Below are 21,549 nucleotides of genomic sequence, written 5' to 3' on the forward strand. Positions count from 1 at the left end.
GGCCAGAGGCAAAACCCTTTCACCTGTAAAGGGTTAAGAAGCTAAGGTAACCTCACTGGCACCTGACCAAAATGACCAATGAGGAGACAAGATACTTTCAAATCTGGAGCGGGGGAACAAAGGCTCTGTCTGTGTGTGGGATGCTTTTGCTGGGAACAGATCAGGAATCCAGCCTTAAAACTGTTAAATTAGTAAGTAATCTAGCTAGAAATGCTAGAAAATGGAAAAGATTTCCTTTTGTTTAATGGCTGGTAAATAAGCTGCGTTGGAGGGAACGTATATTCCTGTTTTTGTGTCTTTTTGTAACTTAAGGTTTTGCCTAGAGGGATTCTCTGTGTTTTGAATCTGGTTTCCCTGTAAGGTATTTATCATTCTGATTTTACAGAGGCGATTCTTTTACCTTTTCTTTAATTAAAATTCTTCTTTTAAGAACCTGATTGATTTTTCATTTGTTCTTAAGATCCAAGGGCTTGGGTCTGTGTTCACCTGTACCAATTTGTGAGGATTTTTATCAAGCCTTCCCCAGGAAAGGGGGTGTAGGGCTTGGGGGGATATTTGGGGGGGAAGACGTCTCCAGGTGGGCTCTTTCCCTGTTCTTTGTTTAAAATGCTTGGTGGTGTCAGCATAGGGTTCAAGGACAAGGCAAAGTTTGTACCTTGGGGAAGTTTTAATCTAAGCTGGTAAGTTTAGGGGGTCTTTCATGCAGGTCCCCACATCTGTACCCTAGAGTTCAGAGTGGGGAGGGAACCTTGACAATGATGTTTGAAGGAAAGTATCATGGCATATTTTTGGCATCATTCTGCCGATACTGTTGGCCTCTATAAAGTTTTTGTGAGCACGGAATGAGGGATTTTAGGATCAACTCTTTTGTTTAGAAAATGCTTGGATCTCTTCCGTGACTTGACTGACTTAATTCTTTTTATGACTGCATAGGAAAATATTTGTTTAAAGTCTAATCTGTACAAATGTAGGAGTTCAATATATTCGTTATTTTATACAGTGCCAGGTTTACAGTGGCTCCAGGGAGCCAGGCCCATGCCCAGAAGGGGCCCTGGCCTGCTCCCCTTGCACTGCGCCCCGAGAGCCCACTGGCTCCCCCCGCCCACCACTTGCTCCTCTTGGCCTGCCCGCCAGCTGGCCGAGGGCTCCTCTCCACCTCCTGGTCCCAGACCCTGCTCCTCTCAGCCCCCTGGCTGGACCCCAGTGCTGGACCCTGGCAGTCTCTGCTTCCCACCACCTGTGGGGCCCCACCTGTCTCCCCGGAGCTGAGCCACCTGGGACTGGTGCAGAAGCCTGGCCAGTCTCAGCCAGGTGTGGGTGTGGGGCAACGTGGGGGGCTCGGCTGGGCCCCTCCAGGCAAGTGCATCTTGAGGGACCCCGGCCGGGGCAGGTCCTGGCCTGCCTGATCGCGTCACTCCCGGGGGGCCAGAGCGATTCCAGCAGGGGCAGCGAGTGCTGCCAGGAGGCAGGGCTTAGGGGAGTGGGTCTGGCAGGAGTCTGGGGGGTCGCTGGGCTGTGAAGGCGCGGGGAGGATCTGTGTGTGCTGGGGCACTGGGGAGTGGGGGTTCAGTGACGGGGGTGCTGGGCAGTTGTGGTGGGATTGCGGGCAGGGGTGGTGTTGTGCAGGGCGCTGTGCATTTGTGGGAGGGCCTCGGGGGGTGGGGGTGCTGGGCATAGTGGGTCTGGGGCGGCTTTGGCCATAGGGAGTCGGGGGGTGTTGGGCAGGGGGGCTGTGTGGTGTGGCATAAGCCCATCCCCGAGGGGAAGGGTCACGCTGGCATTACAGGGCCGGGTGGGCCACTGTGCGTCGGCCCTCGCATTGGGCGGAGCGGGGCCGCCCCTGCCATGCCCCATTGCCCCTGGCTGGCCCCTCGCCCCGGGGACCGCCCGCCCCGCCCCATTGCCCCTGGCCGGCCCCTCGCTCCGGGGACCGACCTCCCCGCCCCGCGCCCCATTGCCCCTGGCCAGCCCCTCGCTCCGGGGACCACCCTCTGAGCCCCATTGCCCCTGGCCGGCCCCTTGCTCTGGGGACCGCCCGCCCCGCCCCATTGCCCGGGCCGGCCCCTCGCCCCGGGGACCGCCTGCCCCGCCCCGCGCCCCATTGCCGCGGGCCGGCCCCTCGCCCCGGGGACCGCCCGCCCCGCCCCCCATTGCCCCTGGCCGGCCCCTCGCCCCGGGGACCGCCCGCCCCGCCCCCCATTGCCCCTGGCCGGCCCCTCGCCCCGGGGACCGCCCGCCCCGCCCCCCATTGCCCCTGGCCGGCCCGGGGACCGCCCGCCCCGCCCCCCATTGCCCCTGGCCGGCCCCTCGCCCCGGGGACCGCCCGCCCCGCCCCCCATTGCCCCTGGCCGGCCCCTCGCTCCGGGGACCGCCCGCCCCGCCCTCCATTGCCTCCAAGGGGGCCCACAAAAGGATAATCCAGCCCTGATTTTATCTACGTCTCTCCTTATGTTTTCTCCTTTCCAGACCTGAAGGATCCCAGGCCGCAGCGAACACAGTCACAGCAGACCAGCAAGGAGGCAGAGGGCAGGCGGCGGCAGGAAGGGCGGAGGCGAGCTCCAGCCGGGGATAGACACATTGCTGGGCAAGTGAACGTTACAGTACGTTCCTCTCTCTCCCCGGCGCCATGGCCTCCACAAGCCGGGTCAAAGAGCTCCAAGAGGCTGTTCTCTGCTCCATTTGCCTGGCTTATTTTAACGATCCGGTGATTCTCAAGTGTGGACACAATTTCTGCCGAGCCTGCATCACTCAGTACTGCAAGGAGTCCAAAACCTCCCCCCACTATCCCTGCCCCCAGTGCAGGGACCCCTTCCAGGAAGGGGAACTCCAGCCTAACCGGCAGCTGAGGGCCGTAGTTGAAATAGCCAAAAAATTCCCAGACCCAACGGGGAAGGAAGCATGTGAAAAACACGAGGAGCTTTTGAAACTCTTCTGTGAAGTGGATCAAACCCTCATCTGTGTGGTGTGCAGAGAGTCCCGCGGTCACAAAGACCACCCCGTGCTTCCTCTCGAGGAGGCTGCTCTGGATTCCCAGGTAATTTTTGCCTTGGGAAGGCATCCCAGCCCGGGAAGGCATCCCAGCCCAGGCAGGCTCGAGCAATCAGAACAGAGCCATCTGAGAAAAATAAAACCAGCAAGGTAATCAAACTAGCTTCCTACAATGACAAGGTAGAAAAGCAGAAGGGATTTTATACAGGAAGAACGTTGCGGAGATGTGTTTTTCAGGCCTCCTCTGCATACAGGTTTTGTATTGGTCTGTGCTGCTGACAGGTGGGATATATTTTTTTTTAAACAAAATAGTTATATCAGCAAAACCCCCCGGGTGTGAATACAAGTTGGACTGGTGTAAAGGTGCCTGATGCCAGGAATGCTTGTTTCCATTTCCATGCAGGAATGGGCTATACACTTTTATATAGGTGTAACGACACCCACGTTCGCAGGATACGTAAAGCAGGGTATGATTTGCGTGCCCGAGAGCAAGGGCATCCCCTGTGCAGGGAGTAATCCACGTGGGGGCAGGAAACTCTACAAGTTCCAGCTCACACAGTTTCCTTTTAATCGTTGCAGGGTGGGGGGAGCAGAGTTTGCTTCTCATACAGAATGGACAACGGTTAAGGGCCTGGCCCATTCCAGCAGATTTCTTGAAATCTGCGGAGGCCGGGGTAGGGTGAACATATTTTCAAAATGGAGATCCGGGGTCCTGTTACCCGGGGGGAAGGAGGTGGAGGATCAGGGTGGAGTATTTGGCTGAATTTGAACAGCCAGAGAGCAGGGCTATTAGAGGGGCCCAGCACGGGGCTGCAAGGATGAGGGATGCCTTGAGGCGGACCCTCCTTTCACTCTCCCGCCACTCCTGCGCTTTTCGATGTGTATTAAGGGACGGCTGCATGACTTCATGCAGCAGGTCCTCTTTGCTTTCTCGTGTACATTTCCTGATTCTTTGGAGTCTTTCGGCCCTTGATAACAAGGACGGCTGGGATCTCAAGGCTGCATTTGTAAAGCCAAAATGCAACACTTAACAGCGGCAGCATTGTTCACACCAGACAGAGCAATGATTCCCCCGCACTTAAAGACAAGCACAGTGTACACAACAGCAGAAACCGCTCATCCCAAAGCTTGTGCACATAACCCCCGGGAGCCCCAAAATGGTGAGCAAGCACACGGGCAAGGGGGACAGCTTGATTCATGGCCGCACTGTCCTCTGGGTTTCTGTGCCTTAGGGAGAGCCAACAGCGGCAGGGGGCCCCTATACTGAACACTGTCCCCACATTTTCCACAGGATGAGTTCGTCCTGGAAGAGATCTCACTGGTGAGGGTGACCTGGGAAGCAAGGGAGGGTCTTCTACAGCAAGGCGGCTTCTGCCCTGGCCCGTCTGCAGCTTGCCTGTGTGCAGCAATGGTCCCCCCGCCCCTCACGGCACAGAGGTGGGGACATGTTAGCCTGACTGGGGCAAGGACCACAGTGGCTCTCCCACGAAACCTGCACAAGCCCATTGCCCAGCTTCTGCATGAGACCTTTGAAGAGATCGCTGAGGCCGATTGCCGCGATGTGAGAGAGCTCATCAACGCCCTATTCCGCATCTAGGCACGCGGCCCTAACCCTCCTCGCCCCAAGAGCCCACCCCCAACAACTTCCTTCCCAAAATAAAAGCCGCTTTCCGGGAACCTCCTCTGGAGTTTGTCCTTCCCCAAGCACCGGCCGCTGCGACTGGCTACCTTCCTCCTGGCTTGAGAACAGCTCCTGGCTGCATGCTGGGGGTGCTGGGCTGTCCCCCTCCTCCTCAGCACCCTCGCTCCCGCTTTCCTCCTCCTCCTGCCTGGTTGAACTGGGCTCTGAAGTGTCCAGGGTGGTGCTCGGAGTGGAGGTGGGGTCGCCCCCCAGTATCACGTCCAGCCCTTTGTAGAAACAGCAGGTCGCGGGGCAGCACCGGAGCGGCTGTTTGCCTCGTGCGCTTTGCAGTGGGCATCCTGCAGCTCCTTCACCTGAACCCTGCACTGCAGTGCGTGCCGGTCATGGCCCCTTTCCAGCATGGCCCTTGATATCTGCCCGAAGGTATCGTAATTCCTACGGCTGGAGCGCAGCTGGGACTGGGCAGCTTCCTCCCCGCAACACTGATGAGGTCCAGCACCTCGGCATTGCTCCATGCTGGGGCTCGCGTGGCGCGTGGAGGCCTGGTCACCGGGAAAGTTGTGCTGAGAGCACCCCACGGCTGGCTGAGCAAACAGGAGGGGGATTTTCAAAATTCCCAGAGAGTTTAAAGGGCGGGTCTGATGGGTGGTCACCTGAGGGCAGGGCAGTAGAGTTCAAAGCGATGACCAGCGTGGCTGGAGCAGGCGTTGTGGGACACTTTTGAAGTCCGATCAGAGCGCACTAACAGACCAGGGCGTCCAAACTGGCGCCGCGGTGCTCCAGCCAGGGCGCATCGAGCGTTAGGCTTCTTGTCAAGGTGGATCACCAGGAGCGCTCCAGCCACGGAGTCTGCCAGTGTGGATGCGTCATGAGTTAGGGCGCCCAGGGCTGCTTTAATGCGCTGTAACTCCCAAGTGTAGCCAAGCCCTTAGAGAGTCATTTGCGGGGGCGGGGGGGAGAGAGAGAGACCACAAGCATGAGAATGACGGTATAGTCATGTGGTTAGAGCACTCACCCATTTTATTATGCATTTCATATTCTTGAAAATATAAATAAAATGGGGGAAAGCCCTCCAAAAGCAACCAAAGCTAATCCAGTTTTTCTTTTGTTAGGAACAAATTCAGAGCCATTTGGAGAGTTGGAAAAAAGAGAGAGACGAGATTCTGTCAGATAAATGGAGTGCAGAAAATACAAGCCAGGAACTACTGGTAGGTGCTGTTCTTACTCAGAGACAAATGTGCACAGGGACATTATTGATACTCTGCTTAGTCTAACGGAAGAAGAACAGTGAGAAACCTCTTCCCTTCCGTGAAAGTTTATTACTTCTTTATTCTCATTGTAAAGAAGAACTGTTCTGATTTAATTGAGTATAAACAGGAAAATGGAGCATTAAGGAAAGAGTTTTAATAATCCAAATATTTCCATTGATAGTGTGAGTGTAATTTGTTTAGCTAATGGTAGTTTTTCCTTTAGTCTTTCAACTAGAGCTGGTCGAAATTCAAACACAAAAATGTCCTGTAGGAAAATGGGATTTAGTAGAAAACAATTTTTTTTCCGTGGGAAAATGTCTTTTGCAAATAAATAATAAAAGTTTTTTGACAGGAAATTTCAGAATGAACAAAAATGTTTTTCATTTCAAACTGAAGTTTTAATTTTGGTTTTAAAAAGCTGAAATTTTTTCAAAATTTCAAATGTTTTTTATCCCTTTGTTTCCCCTTTGCTCCTTTTTGCCACTGAGTACAATAACATGAATAATTTCCGGGTTTTTTCTCCTGGATTTTCCTTTTTCTTTTTGCCAATTTTTCCAAAATGGGAGAACTTTTGAAGAACTTTTGAAGAGTTCCAGAGAGAATGGAATAAAAGGAACAAATGGGGTGGTGGTGGAAATGGACATTATTTTATTACATCTTAGAAAAAACAGAAATGTGAAATTTTTTCCAGTTATTTCATGATATTTTTCAAAGAAATTAAAAGTTGTCCCATTTTGAACACTGAAAAATGGAAACAACTTTGAAATTTCAAAATTTTTTTGCAAATTTCTCCCCCATTTTTTGGCTTTACTTTCAACAGCCATAACTGTTAGCATATAAGCCTGTTTGTTAACCTGAGATAGAATTTTGGGTTTGACTTTTGATACTCTTACATCCTTACTAATGTGTGTGAAGAACAAAGGACAAAGACACAGTGTGTGGCTTCTGCCTAGCCAGATGGGTTTATTAGTATAATGGGAACAGATAAGAACAGGTAAAGCAGATCGAGGGACGTGATCGTTCCCTTCTATTCGGCATTGGTGAGGCCTCATCTGGAGTACGATGTCCAGTTTTGGGCCCCACACTACAAGAAGGATGTGGAAAAATTGGAAAGAATCCAGGGGAGGGCAACAAAAATGATTAGGGGGCTGGAGCACATGACTCACTCCGTGTTCCTGGCCTTGACCTGTCCTTTCCCTGGTTGTATCTCGTCATTTCAGAAACAGCTAGAAACTGAGAAGCAGAAGATTGTGTCTGAATTTCAGCGACTGCGCCAGTTTCTGGAGGAACAAGAGCAACTCCTCCTGGCTCAGCTGGAAGAGCTGAATAAGGAAATTGAAAAGAGGAGGGCTGAGTATGTTGCCAAACTATCTGAGGAACTATCTTCTTTCAGTTCCCTGATCAGTGAGATGGAGCAGAAGTGCCAGCTGCCAGCGAGTGAATTCTTGCAGGTGAGACAGTGTTAGAAAGATCCCAGAACCTTTCACAGGGCAAGAAAGTCTCCTAACTCTTCACTTTTGGAGTGTAGGAGTGAATGGTCAGAACATACAGTATTAGTAAACTATACATTATTTTTCCTTAAGGGCTTGATAAAATGCTCATTAAAGTCCATGGAAATATACTTCTTGAGTACATTGGGCATAGGATCAAGTCCTAAATGAAAAAAATTCTTCGTTTGAATTCTAGTTGGAGAAGACTCCTCCAAAAATGGCAAACTCCAAACTCTGTTCTCCCTGTCTCCTAATGCAAGAACAAAGGGACATTCAATAGAATTAGAAGGTGACAAATTCAAAACGGATCCAATGAACGTGTTTTCACACATCACGTAATTAGACTGTGGAACTCATTGCCACCAGATGTCGTTGAGACCCACGAAAGCTTATGCCCAAATAACTCTGTTAGCCTTTAAGGTGCCACCGGACTCCTTGTTGTTTTTTGTGGATACAGACTAACACGGCTACCCCCTGATATTCAGGCCTGTCTGGAAAGGCCTATACTTTAAGAATTCAGGTGTATTCTTATCATTTAGCTAGTTCTAGAGGTATAAAAGAGAGAATCAAAATCACTGTCTGCCAGTGTAAGGGCCTTCTCTCACGGCGACAGTCTGAGGCCCTGTTCTTAGGCTAAGGCCTTTGGCTAAGCAGCAGGGGCTGCCATAAGCTGGGAAAAAGAAAAGGAGGACTTGTGGCACCTTAGAGACTAACCAATTTATTTGAGCATAAGCTTTCGTGAGCTACAGCTCACTTCATCGGATGCATTCAGCTGGGAAGCGACTGGTCACATCCTCACATCCCAAACCAGTCACATTGAAATCAGGCAATCTGGGGCTGTTGGAAAGGTGATCCGATCTACCACCTCCAGAGAAAGGGAAGCGTCTAGAAGATGTAAAAGGAAATGTAGTTTGATAGTTTTCTGTCTGGTAAGAACTCACTTATCAATAGACACAGCTGGGAAACCCTTATGTCTTTACAGGTGTAGTTGTAAAATCCTCATTTCTGTATTGTTTTGTCATTATAGTTCCCACTTTGCTATTGTTTATTTTCATGGTCTCTGTCTGGTTCTGTGATTGTTTCTGTCTGCTGGATAATTAATTTTGCTGGGTGTAAACTAATGAAGGTGGTGGGATATAACTAGTTAGCTAACCATGTTACAATTGGTTAGGTAAATTTCAGTAAAATGATTGGTTAAGGTATAGCTGAGAATATTACTATATAAATAAGGGGCAAACAGGAAGTAAGTTGGGATTCAAAAATAAGGAAAAAGGAACTTGGATTTAAGCTTGCTGGAAGTTCACCCCAGTAAACATCGACTTGTTGGCATCTTTGGACTTAGAGTATTGTTGCTCTCTGTTCAGGCGAGAAGGACCAAGGAAGTGAGAGGGTGAAGGAATAAGCCCCCTAACATCAAGCATTTAGCAAAACTCAAAAATTGATAGGATATTTATAGGGATAACACAATATCCAGAGTGATATTAAACCTTATGCTTCATTGCTTCAGCCAGTCGCTACCTCTTAGAGAGCAGGATGAGAATGTGGGGGGGGGGGGAATTATCTTATACCTTCCCCTGAAGCATTTGGCACTGTCCACCTTTGGAGACAGAATACTGACCAGATGGACCTAAAGTCTGAGCCAGTCTGGCATTTTCTCTTCCCGACACTAACTCCAAAAGATGAAAGATGGAACTAGTCCTTCATTACGGAAATAGCTAAGATTGAAGCTGAGTTTCCATTTTAAACCTGATTTTGACACTCTTCCTACATACCCCAAAAAAGGAAAAATAGTGGCCTCAAAATTGATACATGAGGTCTGAGGCTGTCGTGATTTTTTTCTGCCAGAACTGAAGTTAGTTAGGGAAGCTGTTCATTACTTATGGTATCCTGGCTGTATAAGTAGTCCTTAGAATTTCAAAAGCTTTCTAATTATTTTAATTTTCAAAAAGTGCCTCTAAGCAGCAAACAAGAAAGAAGGTGAGACATAAACTGTAGCATCCTGGACTTCTCTAGCTGATACCTAGGGTCAGATTCTCTGTTGCAACCAATATCTGTTGTGGGCAGCGTTCTTCACGCCTCAGGTCTCCTGCATTGAACCTGGCGTGTAGGATAGTGAATGGCCCTGTGTTACTCTGTACCCCACACCCATTGTTCTCACCCAGCCCCAGCTTCCTGTGGATGTTAAGAAGTGCACAGGACGGGCCTTCGTAATGTTTGTGGGCGAGTGGGGAGAGAGTTTACAGCATAGGGGCAGCACAGCATGAGGGACATTCCTCCCTCTGGACCCACTGGAGTCTGCAGGAGGGGATCTTCCCCACGCCTCTGAGTGTTCGGAAGACCCTTGTTCAGCACATCAGAAGGCTGAGCCCTCTGGTTCCATGTGCCGGGTGGTTATTCACATGTCGTTACACGAAGAGCTAGTGTTCCTCCACGTACAAACTTCCTGGGCCCAGATCCTGCAGTCAGAGCACCTCTCCAAAAGAGCAAAGGCAACATGTTTGATGTTTTTGTTTATGTTAATAAATAACAAATCATTTCACTTTGAAACTCAAAACTGTGAAGACAAAGTGAGTCCCCTCCAGAGCAGGAGGGATCCTTAGTATGAGATACGGGACTGAATTTCCTTTTATCTTTCCCCTCTAGGACATCAAAGACACCTTGAGCAGGTAGGTGGCTCCTTCTCACTCTCCCTTTCACTTCCCAGTGCAGGGAAGGGATTTTGGACATGAGACTTGGCTCCCCATGGTCAAGCAGTGCAGAGTGTGGGGGTGGTTCCCAATCTCCCTCCGTTAAATCTAATCTTGGGGCTGTTGTCATTTTGACTAGACTCCAGAATAGGCCTACCTGAGAAAAGAGTGATTTACGTACAGACAGGGTTGGTATTTATAGTGTCGCTGATGGAGTGGAGACCTCAGGAGACTGGGGATGAAGAATGAGTCTCTCATTTCTAGGTCATAGACGCCAAACTCCACTAGGTTGGCAGGGATGGAAAGTCAGGGCCCTCTGATGACTATTTAATGAGCTGTTTATTAATTGTTTCTTATTATGCCGTGAGCTCTATCAGTGGGCTTGGCGTGGCAAGAGAGACGATGGAAGAGGCATTCCCTGCTCTAAGGAGTTTATAATGTGCTGTGATCAGTAGCTCTATGGCAGGGCCGAGAGGCTCAAGGCAAAATCAGGGCCCAACATGCGGGGTGCTGCACAGACACGTAGTAAGAGACAGTCCCTGCCCCAGGGAGTTTACAGTCTAAAAAGCCACAAGAGACCAAGGGCGGAAAAGGAGGAAGGATTAAAATCAGTTTAAGGGGACATTCAATAAAGACAAAGTGCTCCACTTTGGAAGGAAAAATCAAATGTACAACTACGAAATGGGGAATAACTGGCTAGGCAGCCGGACTGTGGAAAAACATCTGGGGGTTAAAATGGATCACACGCTGAATGAGTCGGCCGTGTGATGCTCTTGTGAAAAAGGCAAATTCCATTGTGGGATATTGTCCCAGGTTGCTGTATCCACCGCAGGTGGTGCCTCCTCCTGGCTGTTCGGGGGATTAGCTCTCTTCCAGGGCCAACACCTCCCCTTGCCGTCTGTCCCCCGGTTGTCTCTCTCTCACTCTGCAGCCTCATCTCTCGCTCCAAGGGCTGCAGCTTCCTCTTCTGGACTCAGCCCTCCAGGCAGGTCACTAAATGGTCTGCTCTCTCCCTGGGCTGCTTCCTACTCACCTCCCGGAGGCTTTCTTCTCCACCCTTCTCTCATACAGGGGTTAGACGAGATGACCCTGGCAGTCCCTTCTAGCCCTGTGATTCTAAGTACTCCCTTCCCCCAGGGCCAGGCTCCCAGCATCCTACTCTTCCCCTGGGTTCCCTCCTTCCCTTTCCAACGCACACAGGGTGGCTGCAGACTTCCTCACGGCAGCCAATTTCTGTTGCCAGCTTCCTGGCTTTATACTAGCCCAGACCCCCCCTGCTCAGCTGAGCTTCATCGTCCAATTAGGGGTTGCATCTCTGTCCTAAACCCCTTGTGTGTGGCCTGTCTCGCTCATCTCCTCTTTCTCAGCTTCCCTCACTCTTTTGGGGGGCTGATGTGGGGTGAACACCCCACCACAGATGTATTAACAGGAGTGTCACATATAAGACACAAGAGGATGTTGTTCCACCCTTCTTGCCACGGTGAGGCCTCAGCTGGAATACCGTGTCCAGTTGTGGGCATCGCACTTTCAGAAAGATGTGGAAAAATTGGAGAGAGTTCAGAGGGGAGCAACAGAAATGATCAGAGGTTTAGAGTGGATGAGCTGTGAGGAAGGGTTGCAATAAATGGGTGTGTTTAGTGTAGAGAAGAGAAGACTCGGGGAGGGCCTGATAACAGTCTTCAGATATGTCTGAGGCTGTTCTACACAGAGCGGTGATCACTTGTGCTTCAAGTCCAGTGCGGGTAGAACAAGAAGTAATCGCTTTAATTTGCAACAAGGGAGATTTACATTAGTGTGACGGGGTTCCCGGGGTGCAGCCTGGACGGTGGGACTGCTGAGCCCTCCAAATCCCCAGCCTGGGCTGCCTCTCGCCCTGTGATGCTGATGTCAAGCTACAAGCCTGACGGGCCCTGCGCTGACACAGACACCCACGGGCAGGGACACGCCCAGCTGTGTTACACGACTCCGCTCCCGGCCATTGATGAACCAGCAATAGAAGGCGCCAGCCAGTTCCCCCCAGCTCCAGCCCTGTCCCCCAGAACTGCACCGACTCACCCTGCTCAAGGCTCCCTGGGGCAGGGCAAGTTCATTAAGTCGTTTGCCTTCCCCAGTGTGGGGTGGACACGCACTGGCCTTTGTAAGCTGAGAACCTCTGTGCTAGTGGACTGACCATTGTATGTATCCAAAGAGCTAAATAAGAACATAAATTATCTTTGAAACGGGTTAGTGGGTCTCGCTCCAGGTCCTGGTATAATGGGTATCGACATCACCACAAGGACTGTCACTAATTATCTCTCTTAAATGCTGTACAGGATATAAGTCAGATGATCCTGCTTCCCACACTCACAAACCAAGGGGACGTTCAGTGCAACTGGAAGGCAACTAGTGTAAAGCTGAGAAAAGGAAATACCCTTTTTTTACACAATTCATTATTAACCCGTGGAACTCATTGCCACATGGTATTGCTGAGTTTCATAAATGCATAAAGTTGAAGGCCAGAAAGGTCCGTAAGATCATCACATTTGACCTCCTGTATATCACAGCACAGGCTCCGACTTTCTCATTCCCTGGGGGGTGTTCGACCCCTGCTCAGCCCTGGGCCCTGTCCCCACTCCACCCCTTCCCCCAAGGCCCGGCCTGCCTCTTCCTGCCCTGCCCAGCCTCTTCCCGCCCTTGCTGCCCCCCTCCGCCAAGTGCCTCCTGCCCGCTGCTGAACAGTTGATCCCCGGGAGGCGCTGGCAGGCATGGGGAGGAGCTGATCTGTGGGGCTATTTTTTTTTCGGTGGATGCTCCAGCCCTAGAGCACCCACGGACTCGGTGCCTATGTATCACAGGTCCTTAAATTTCACCCAGTTATTCCTGTATTCAGCCCAATAACTTGTATTTGACTAAATCCTAACGTGTGGTGACTAAAGCACCTTCCAGGAAACCAGTTCAGTCTAGATTTGAAGACATCAACAGACAGTAACACCTGAAGCTCCCTAGGAGTGGGGGGGCCACGGGTGCCCAAACCATGGCCCCACCCCTGCTCTGCCTCATCCCCCGAGACCCCCTCCCCTGCTCGCTCCTCTCTGCTCCCTCTCCCTTCACTTGTCTTTAAGGCAGGTACAAAGGGAGAGAGCAGAGCTCTTCCACTTATAAAAGTGATGGGGCCATTCCCCCATGTTTTGGCGCCCCTGTCAAGAGATGGAGAATCCACCACTTCCCTTGGCAGTTTCTTTGAATGGTTAATCCACCCACACTCTTAGAAATGTCTCTTATTTCCCATTTGAATTTCTCTGACTTCAGCTTCCAGCAATTGGTCCTTGTTATGCCTTTGTCTGCTCAACTGAGGAGCCCTTTAGTACCAAGTCTGTTCTCCCCATGACGGTATTTGTACCTCACACTCAAGTGCCAGGGTGCTCTCAGGGCAAGACGTCTATACCCCAGCCCTCAAATCATTTTTATGGGTCTTCTCTGCATCGTCTCCACTTTTTCAACCTCCGTTTTAAAATGGGGACACCAGACCTGGATGCAGTTTTCCAATATCGGTCTCACCAAAATGAAGGGGAAGCTTGTAGTGTCAAAGCTGGTAGTGGACCTATTCCTGGGGCCAGAGAGACCTTAATCCTCCAGGGTCTGCTGAGCTACAACCATTCACTAGAATAAAATACATTTTAGTTAAACACAAATATGAACGGACTCCACAAGGAGTAACACTGGGTTGTTCTTCAGATGTGAGAGGGAGAAGTTTCAGAACCCAGTGGCCTTTTCTTCGGACCTGAAGTGGAGAATCTGGGAATTTCCTCAAAGAACTGCGTCTCTGGAGACCATAATGACGAAATTAAAAGGTAATAAACAGTCATCTGGGGAATCTTCTCACATACATTACACCGATAATTGACAGAGCTGGGGAAATCCCTTAGGGACAATAACTGTGGCTGGAGATAGTCAACTAATCATCTGGAACCTATGAATTCCCGACTCAGCTCTCAATACAGCACAGATACACTGGGTTAGGGTCCTACATTCGGACTCCCTGCGGGTTCTCCTTTCTTAGCAGCGATGAACGTGAACCTGAGCTTGAGCTTCCTGCTGAATTCACTGTTTCTGAACTATGTTTGTTTGGATTTTCTGTCTGCAAGGCCTCCTGTGTCCTCACAGTCCCGCTCTCGCTCTAGAGCAGGGCTGGGGAACCTTTTTTCTATCACGAGCCTTTGACCCCCAGAAAAAAATCAGTCACGAGCCACGCACCCACGGCGGGGGGTGTGTGTGGGTGGTGGGCGTGGAGGCTCGGGGCTTTCCGCCGCAGCAGGCTTTGCCGGCACTTGCGGTTCCAGCCCCCTGGGCAGTCACGCTGGAAATATTTTTACAGTGGGGGTGCTGAAAGCCAGTGGTTCCCAAACTTTTTACCTGGCACCCCCCCCTTACCCTTGTCTGTGCCCCCTCTCCCCAGAGCTGGGGCCAAGACTGGGCCGTGGCTCCAGGACCGGGGGGAGAGATGTGGACAGGGGCAAGGGGGCTGAGGCTGGGACCGCAGTGGGGGGGTGGGAGCAGAGTCCCTGGTGCAGGGCCAGCTGACGGGACCCCGCGTGCGGTGCCAGGGGCAGAGGCCCGGGCGGGGGTCCAGCAGCCAGCTGGGACCTTGGGTGTGGGGCCGGCGGCTAGGAACCTGTGCAAAATCTGGGGGGTGCCGCAGCTCCCTCCACACTCCTAGTTCCCGCGGCTCTGCGCAGAGGCTCGGGGCTTCAGTACTTGCAGCTCCTACCCTGCGGTGATGGGGGGTGAGCTGCAGGCCGGATGAAATTTAGCAACAGGCCGAATCTGGTCCACGGTCCGTAGGTTCCCCAACCCTGCTTTAGGGATTCTCCACCTTTTAGCCTCCTGAGCTGGAGAGAATGAGACCACCAGGGCTGTCAGGAAGGATGAGCCAGGTTTACTAAGTACTCATGGTACAGGGGCAGATTTAAAGTTGATTGAATGCTAATCAATCTATTGAATTGAATGCTAATCTGTGCATGGGTCTGTCTGTGAATTATGTGTTGGTTTCAGAGGGTTTCTCTACACAGCAATTAAACACCTGAGGCTGGCCCGTGTCCACTGAGTCTGGCTCATGAGGTTCAGGCTCGGGCTGGAGCCTGGGCTCTGCGACCCTCTCCTGTCACAGGGTCCCAGAGCCCAGGCTTCTGCCCAACCCCGAGCATCCACTCTGCAATTAAACAGCCCCATTGCCCGAGCCCAAGTCAGCTGTCATGGGCCAGCCACAGGTGTGTAATCGCTGTGTAAAACATCTCTGGGTCTGTCGTGTAACTTTAGGTCATTTCCTTAGTTTTTAATGTTTGTGGTTATTTCTTAGTGAGGTGTGTAATGGTTTGTACTGGTCTGAATTGCACTTAACCTCCTTAACTAGAACTTCATGAAGTTTGTTTTCTTTTCATTTGGCTTTTGTGTTAGCACATTAACAATGTGAATATATTCATCAACATGACATTTCATCTTTTTCACCCATTTCTTCCTCTAGACTCACTGTCGTCTAAACCTCAGTGGGACAAAGGTAAATTTCTCGTATCAAAGGGGGAGTGAAAACTTTCATATGAATCATGGTGGCTCATTGGCAGCACCATAGCTCAGGGTTTGTGTCAAGTTTGCATTTGACAGGAGCTGAACACCGTAATTACTGGTGGCTGCCCAGATCTTTCCTCAAAACAGAAAAGTCGATTCTTTTCTCTGTTCGAATTTAGAATTAAGCCTCACTCATGATGTCGCGATAGAGCTCTCAGGTCTGGCTGAAAAAAAATCCCCGACATTTGAGAGCTCTAAAACTGAGGCTTAATTTTACTTCGAAATCCTGTCAGCGGCCCTGGGCGTGGCTGGGGATCTCGCTGTCAGCCACCCAGTGTGGCTGCCCCCCTGCCAGCCTGGGAAGTGGGAGAGAGGACCCCACGGTAGCCCCCAGGCGTAGGGAAGATGAAGAACCCTAGGAGGGGCAGAGGTGAGGCTGGGAGGGCTTTATTATGGCCTGGGGGCTGCAGGGAGCCTGAAGTGAGTGGGGGGCTGATGGGCTGGGGGAGGCTGTATTGATGGTGGGTTCTGAGCAGATAGGGCGAGTGCTGGGAGGGCAGTGGGGCAGGGGTGCTGAACTGATGGGGCAGTGATGATGGGGGCTGGGGGACTGAATTGAGGGGGGTTGAATGGGGACAGAACAGATGGGGGGTCTGGGGGCCAGGATTAATTGCTGGGCAGGAGATGGGCAGATGTGGGGGTGAGAGCTCCTGCAGCAGGAGCCAAAATCACCTTCTCCAGTACATGTGGGAGAGTGGGCAACACTAATTGTCACTTGCTCACACCCTGGGGAGGGGCCAGGGGAGTTCAAACATCAAGAGACTGACCTAAAAACGACAACAGAATCCTTTTCAAACGTGTCATGATTTTTGGGACAATCTCATGAGATTTGATGTCTTGAAGTTGGCAATCCTGTATTAGCCATTGCATAGCCTTGGGGCCAGCAGTGTGGAGTTTGGAAAGTCCCCGATAGACCAGCACAAGATGAGCAGCCATTCAGTAAGTGTGTGGTGTCCTCACCCACACCGCAGCTACAGAGTCATGGGGGGCCAGTGATATCTCTATAAAAGCAGTTTTTCTGTTGCTCAGCTGGCTGATCTTTAGGAGGGAGGGGGCTCTGCAAGGAGACGGGGCTGTGAAAAGTCGCATCCTTGGACGGGGGGACTTTGGATTCCCTGTTATCTGCTGGGAGCCTCCTATGATGCCAGGGTCCCTAATCACATCTGTGGAGAGAGGTGGGTGCAGGTGGGGAAAGATTCCATGGGCCTGATCGTCAGGCCCTTTTATGCTGCTCTGTCAGAGCAAAGGGGCCTTAATGTGCGTGGAAACAGTCCCCAGAAAATAGCTCCGGTGCAAGGGAGTGCCCCCCCCGGCCCCGTCCCATCCATGTGAAGTTGGCACAGGGGCTCTTCAGCACTCTGCTCCCAGCCATTGTTGTACGAGTGGGCTGGGAGCCATGCTGGGGGCCAGGGCCGGCCCTAGGGAGGTGCAGGGTCCGCGGCGGAAGTGACGGATTCGTCTCTTCTGGGGTCGACTGCTCCAGCCAATCGCACCAGCCCGTGGGGCCCCCCAAAGCACAGGGCCCGGAGTGGTTGCCCGGATTCGCCCTCCCCAAGGGTCGGCTCTGCTGGGGGCATAGACAGGAGGCATCACACGATGGCTGCTCTCTGCTTTGCAGCCCTGAGGCCCCTGTAACTAGGGGCCAGGGAGACTAAAGGAAGGACAAAGGTGGCTTAAAACCACCCCCCTCTAACCTCCCTTGTCTTTACCCCAAGCACAAGGATGGAATCACTGAGATTCGGACTCTGGGTCTGGGGGCCTGGCTCAGCTGAGCTGATCCCTTCACTCTGTCACTGAACTGGCTCTGTCAGGGGTGTGAATCCCCCCTGCACATGGCTGAGGTCTCAGCGCTGCTCCCCATGCAGAGCTGGGTAAATCCTGGACGGGGGAGGTTGCCTGGTTCACTCCCCAGCTGGGGCAGGTTCTGTACGGACACGATCAGACCCTGCCCCAGGGCTGAGCTCTGCCCCTCACCCTCTGATTCTCTCTCTGCAGCGAAGGTGACTCTGGATCCAGACACGGCCCATCCTGACCTCCTCGTGTCTGCGGATCGGAGACATGTGAGATGGGGAGACACACGGCAGGATCTGCCCGACAACCCTGAGAGATGTGACACTGTGCCCTGCGTGCTGGGCTGTGAGGGATTCACCTCGGGCCGACATTACTGGGAGGTGGAGGTGGAGATGGAGATGGAGGGGAGGGGACTCTGTGCTGTGGGGGTGGCCAGAGAGTCTGTGGGCAGGAAGGGATGGATCAACCCTGAACCTGAGCAGGGGATCTGGGCTGGGATGTGCAGTGAGGATGAGTACTGGACTCTCACGTCCCCTGGGCAGAGCACCCCCTTGTCCCCGAGCCGGGCACCCCGCAGGATCCGGGTTTATCTGGACTATGAAGAGGGGCGGGTGGCGTTTTTCGATGCTGATCGCGGGGACCCGATCCTCACTTTCCTGCGGGCTGCTTTCGCTGGGGAGAGAATCCGACCGCTCTTCTGGGTTGGTGTTAGCGTGCGGCTCCTCTAGCCCCCACCCCCCTGATCTCTATGGCCTGGAGAGACCCCTCAACTGGGGGGAGGGAGTAGGGGGGAGGCCCAGCTGAAGAGGCTGGGGGGAGTAGGGGGGAGGCCTGGCTGAAGAGGCTGGCGGGTGGGGGGGAGCAGGGGGAGGCCTGGCTGAAGAGGCTCGGGAAGGGAGCAGAGAGAGTGGGGGGAGGCCTGGGTGAAGCAACTGGGGTGGGAACAGGGGTGTTTAAATTCATGTGAGCTGATTGTTATTTAGCCACAACCAGCTAATATATATTTGCATACAACGATTTGCGTGTGTACGGGGTGCGAAGGCTGGAATTTTCAAAAGAACCGAAGCGACATCAGACTCATTGATTTCCAGTGGAACTTGTGCTGCTAAGTAACTTCAGGTGGGATTTTCAAAAGCACCTGCGTCATGTTTACCATTGCATTAGTTTTAATGTGTTAATATATTTTCTAGAATAATGAATTGTCCCCGTGTAGGCAAACTGCTTGCGTTCTCCTGTTCACCTTATTAAAGTCCCCCAGTAAATGGACCTGAGAGGGAAATTTGTTTGTTAAAACTTTCTGGAAAGCACTGGTTTGCTGTGTGAGGTGTATTTTGAGACAGAAACAAAAGGTTGGTTTCCATATGAATTTAAAATGAACAGAGCCCTGAAAGCCCAATCAGTTCCCTTGTGCCCGCTGCCCAATATAGGATGTAAAGGCAAAAACAGATGAGAAATGTAGGATTGATGACAAATATAGGAATGATGCTGGATTCCATCGTGCACGACATTTCCCGCAAGATCCTCTCTTTCGCCCCCGTTATACCGTCAAGTAAATAATGTAACTGTCAGGGTGGGAATGACTCTGGCAATACCAGGAATATGAAATAAAAATGAACGGGTCATATGGAAAACCCCCTTGAGATGCACGGCCTTCAAACTAAAATGTCCAGCATCTGTCACATCAGAGTTGTTTTCATCAGGTGCAAACTATATAAAAATTACCGTATTTATTCTTCATGAACTCATTTTTCTTTTAGAAATCTCCCGGATTTTGCTGTCAGCAATTTATTGTATCTGACTTTCCTCCCAAAGGGGTCTTTCTAAAATGTGGATAAATGCAGTGGTAACCTGGAGCCGGTTCGCACCGGTTCGCTAGTACGGTTGTTAAATTTAGAAGCCCTTTTAGAACTGGTTGTTCCCCAAGGGACAACCGGTTCTAAAAGGGCTTATAATTTTAACCGGCCAAAAGTGGCGCCTTAGGCGCCAACTCCATGGGTGCTCCAGGGCTGGAGCACCAAAGGGGAAAATTTGATGGGTGCAGAGCACCCACCGGCAGCTCCCTGCCCCACCCCCGGCCCCAGCTCACCTCCGCCTCCTCCCCTGAACGCGCCGCCCCGCCCTGCTTCTCTGCCCCCCACCCCCACCCCCGGCTTCCCGCGAATCAGCTGTTCGCGCGGGAAGCCGGGGCGGGCTGAGAAGCAGGCGATGGCTTCCCGCTCAGGCCCAGGGAGGGGAGGTGAGCTCGGGCGGGCGGGCGGGGGGGGGGGCAAGGAGGGCTGCCCATGCCGCAGCAGGTAACCCGGGGGTGGGGAGGCGCAGGGGGACCGCTCCCCGCCCCAGCTCACCTCCGCCACCCCCGCCGAACAGCTGATTCGTGGGAAGCCGGGGGGGGGGGGGGAGGGGGCGCGGAGAAACAGAGCGGGGCAACACGTTCAGGGGAGGAGGTGGAGGCGGAGGTGAGATGGGGCTGGGCTCAGGGCAGGGAGCTGCCGGTGGGTGCTCTGCACCCACCAAATTTTCCCTGTGGGTGCTCCAGCCCCAGAGCACCCAGGGAGTCGGCACCTAAGGCGCCACTTTTGATATGATCAGTGGGGGAGCGGTCGCTCCCCCGCCCCTAGGAGCCAGAGGGACCTGCCGGATGCTTCCTGGGAGCTGCCCCGGGTAAGCACCGCCGGGACTCCCCACCTCGCCCCCAGCAGGTCCCTCCAGCTCTTAGGGGTGAGGTGGGCACCCACTACAGTGGCCCACGAGACCCTCCTGCTCGGTTCTGGGGGCAGTCAGGGGACGGGGTGGATGGGGCAGGGGTCCGGGGGGGGGGCATGAAGGAACGTGGGGGGTTGGATGGGGCAGGAGTCCCGGGGGGCAGGGGTGGGCAACGACCCCCTCGTGGGGTGAGGAGGGAACCAGTTGTTAAGATTTTGGCAGCTCATCACTGGATAAATGCATATTTTGATGGTGTGGGTTCATATTATTAAATTTGCTGACAGTAGAATTGTTACTGGTGTGACTGTTGCCGGGTATGATTCACCACTGAGAATACCCAATTCGGGACAGGGCAGATACACCCCAAAAACTGGTGGTTTATTCTATATATAGATTCACTAAAACAGTAACAAAATGAGCTCTTGTATCCCCACACTGGTTAACAGGAAGCCAAAGCACAGTCCCCTCTCAGCATTCCAGCTCCTGGCTTGTCCACCCAAACTGGTCTTTTGTGATAAATGATTACTAAATCCAGAAATCACATATAAAGTTCTTCCAATCCCAAAGCCACTGTCCTCAGGTCAATATAGACTTTAGATATTACCCAAAAATCACGCGGCAGCCAATCCCCTTAGTAACTAAAAATTAAAGGTTTATTAATAAAAAAGAAAAGAAGAGAGTTAGTAAATGGTTAAAAGAATCATCTACATTACAATTGATTTAGAGCGTCTGTAGATCAGGATCAGAGCAGAGATGGTCGTTCTGCTAGTTTGCAATGAGTCCTTCTGGATCATCCAAAAGGTTAGATACCAAATGACAGTTTAGATGTAGAGTCTATTAGAGTCCGTCCATGAGTCTTTCCAGGGCATTCAGGTAATCACTTGGGGATCTCATTCCCACGGCTTAAACTGTCCCTGTTTAAAATTCAGCAGAGAGATGAAGAGGTGGCAGGATCAGGCCCAAGGTCTCTCTTCTGTAGCTGAAGCAGGCTGGCAAGCTGCCAGGCAACTTCACTAAGTGGGATTTGATGAGAACAAACACAGAAAGCTTATGCTGAAATAAATTTGTTAGTCTCTAAGGTGCCACAAGTACTCCTGTTCTTTTTGCGAATATAAACTAACACAGCTGCTACTCTGAAACAGATGGGATGTGATCCTTATTCGATGGGTGATTCAAAGATAATGCCCTTAGTTACAGCCCTTTAAACTACCAAGATGGTTTCCAGTTGGTTCACAATGTGGAATCGCAAGTTTCAAAGAGATGAGGACAATAACATTATTACTTCCCGAGCGTCATCTAAATGCTAACCATCCCTTTTGATCTTGGAGACAATTGAGTACAGTAATATAGCGTGTTAAGACATGAAAAGGATTTAGCAACTACCAACTAATTTGGTT

At 51.8% G+C, this 21,549-nt stretch overlaps 1 protein-coding gene across 1 annotated transcript; it reads left to right on the forward strand.

Moving 5' to 3' along the window:
• Positions 1–2,606: 2,606 nt before the first annotated feature.
• On the forward strand, positions 2,607–18,202 carry LOC141997974 (tripartite motif-containing protein 10-like). The gene is made up of 7 exons (XM_074970565.1): positions 2,607–3,034; positions 5,743–5,838; positions 7,101–7,331; positions 10,014–10,036; positions 13,772–13,887; positions 15,558–15,590; positions 17,654–18,202. Exons 1-7 carry the CDS (start codon positions 2,627–2,629, stop codon positions 18,175–18,177), a joined length of 1,431 nt encoding a protein of 476 aa, XP_074826666.1. The 5' UTR covers positions 2,607–2,626; the 3' UTR covers positions 18,178–18,202.
• The last annotated feature ends 3,347 nt before the right edge of the window (positions 18,203–21,549 follow it).

This window comes from Natator depressus, chromosome 14, assembly GCF_965152275.1.
Source record: "Natator depressus isolate rNatDep1 chromosome 14, rNatDep2.hap1, whole genome shotgun sequence".
In the NCBI taxonomy this organism is placed as follows: Eukaryota; Metazoa; Chordata; order Testudines; family Cheloniidae; genus Natator; species Natator depressus.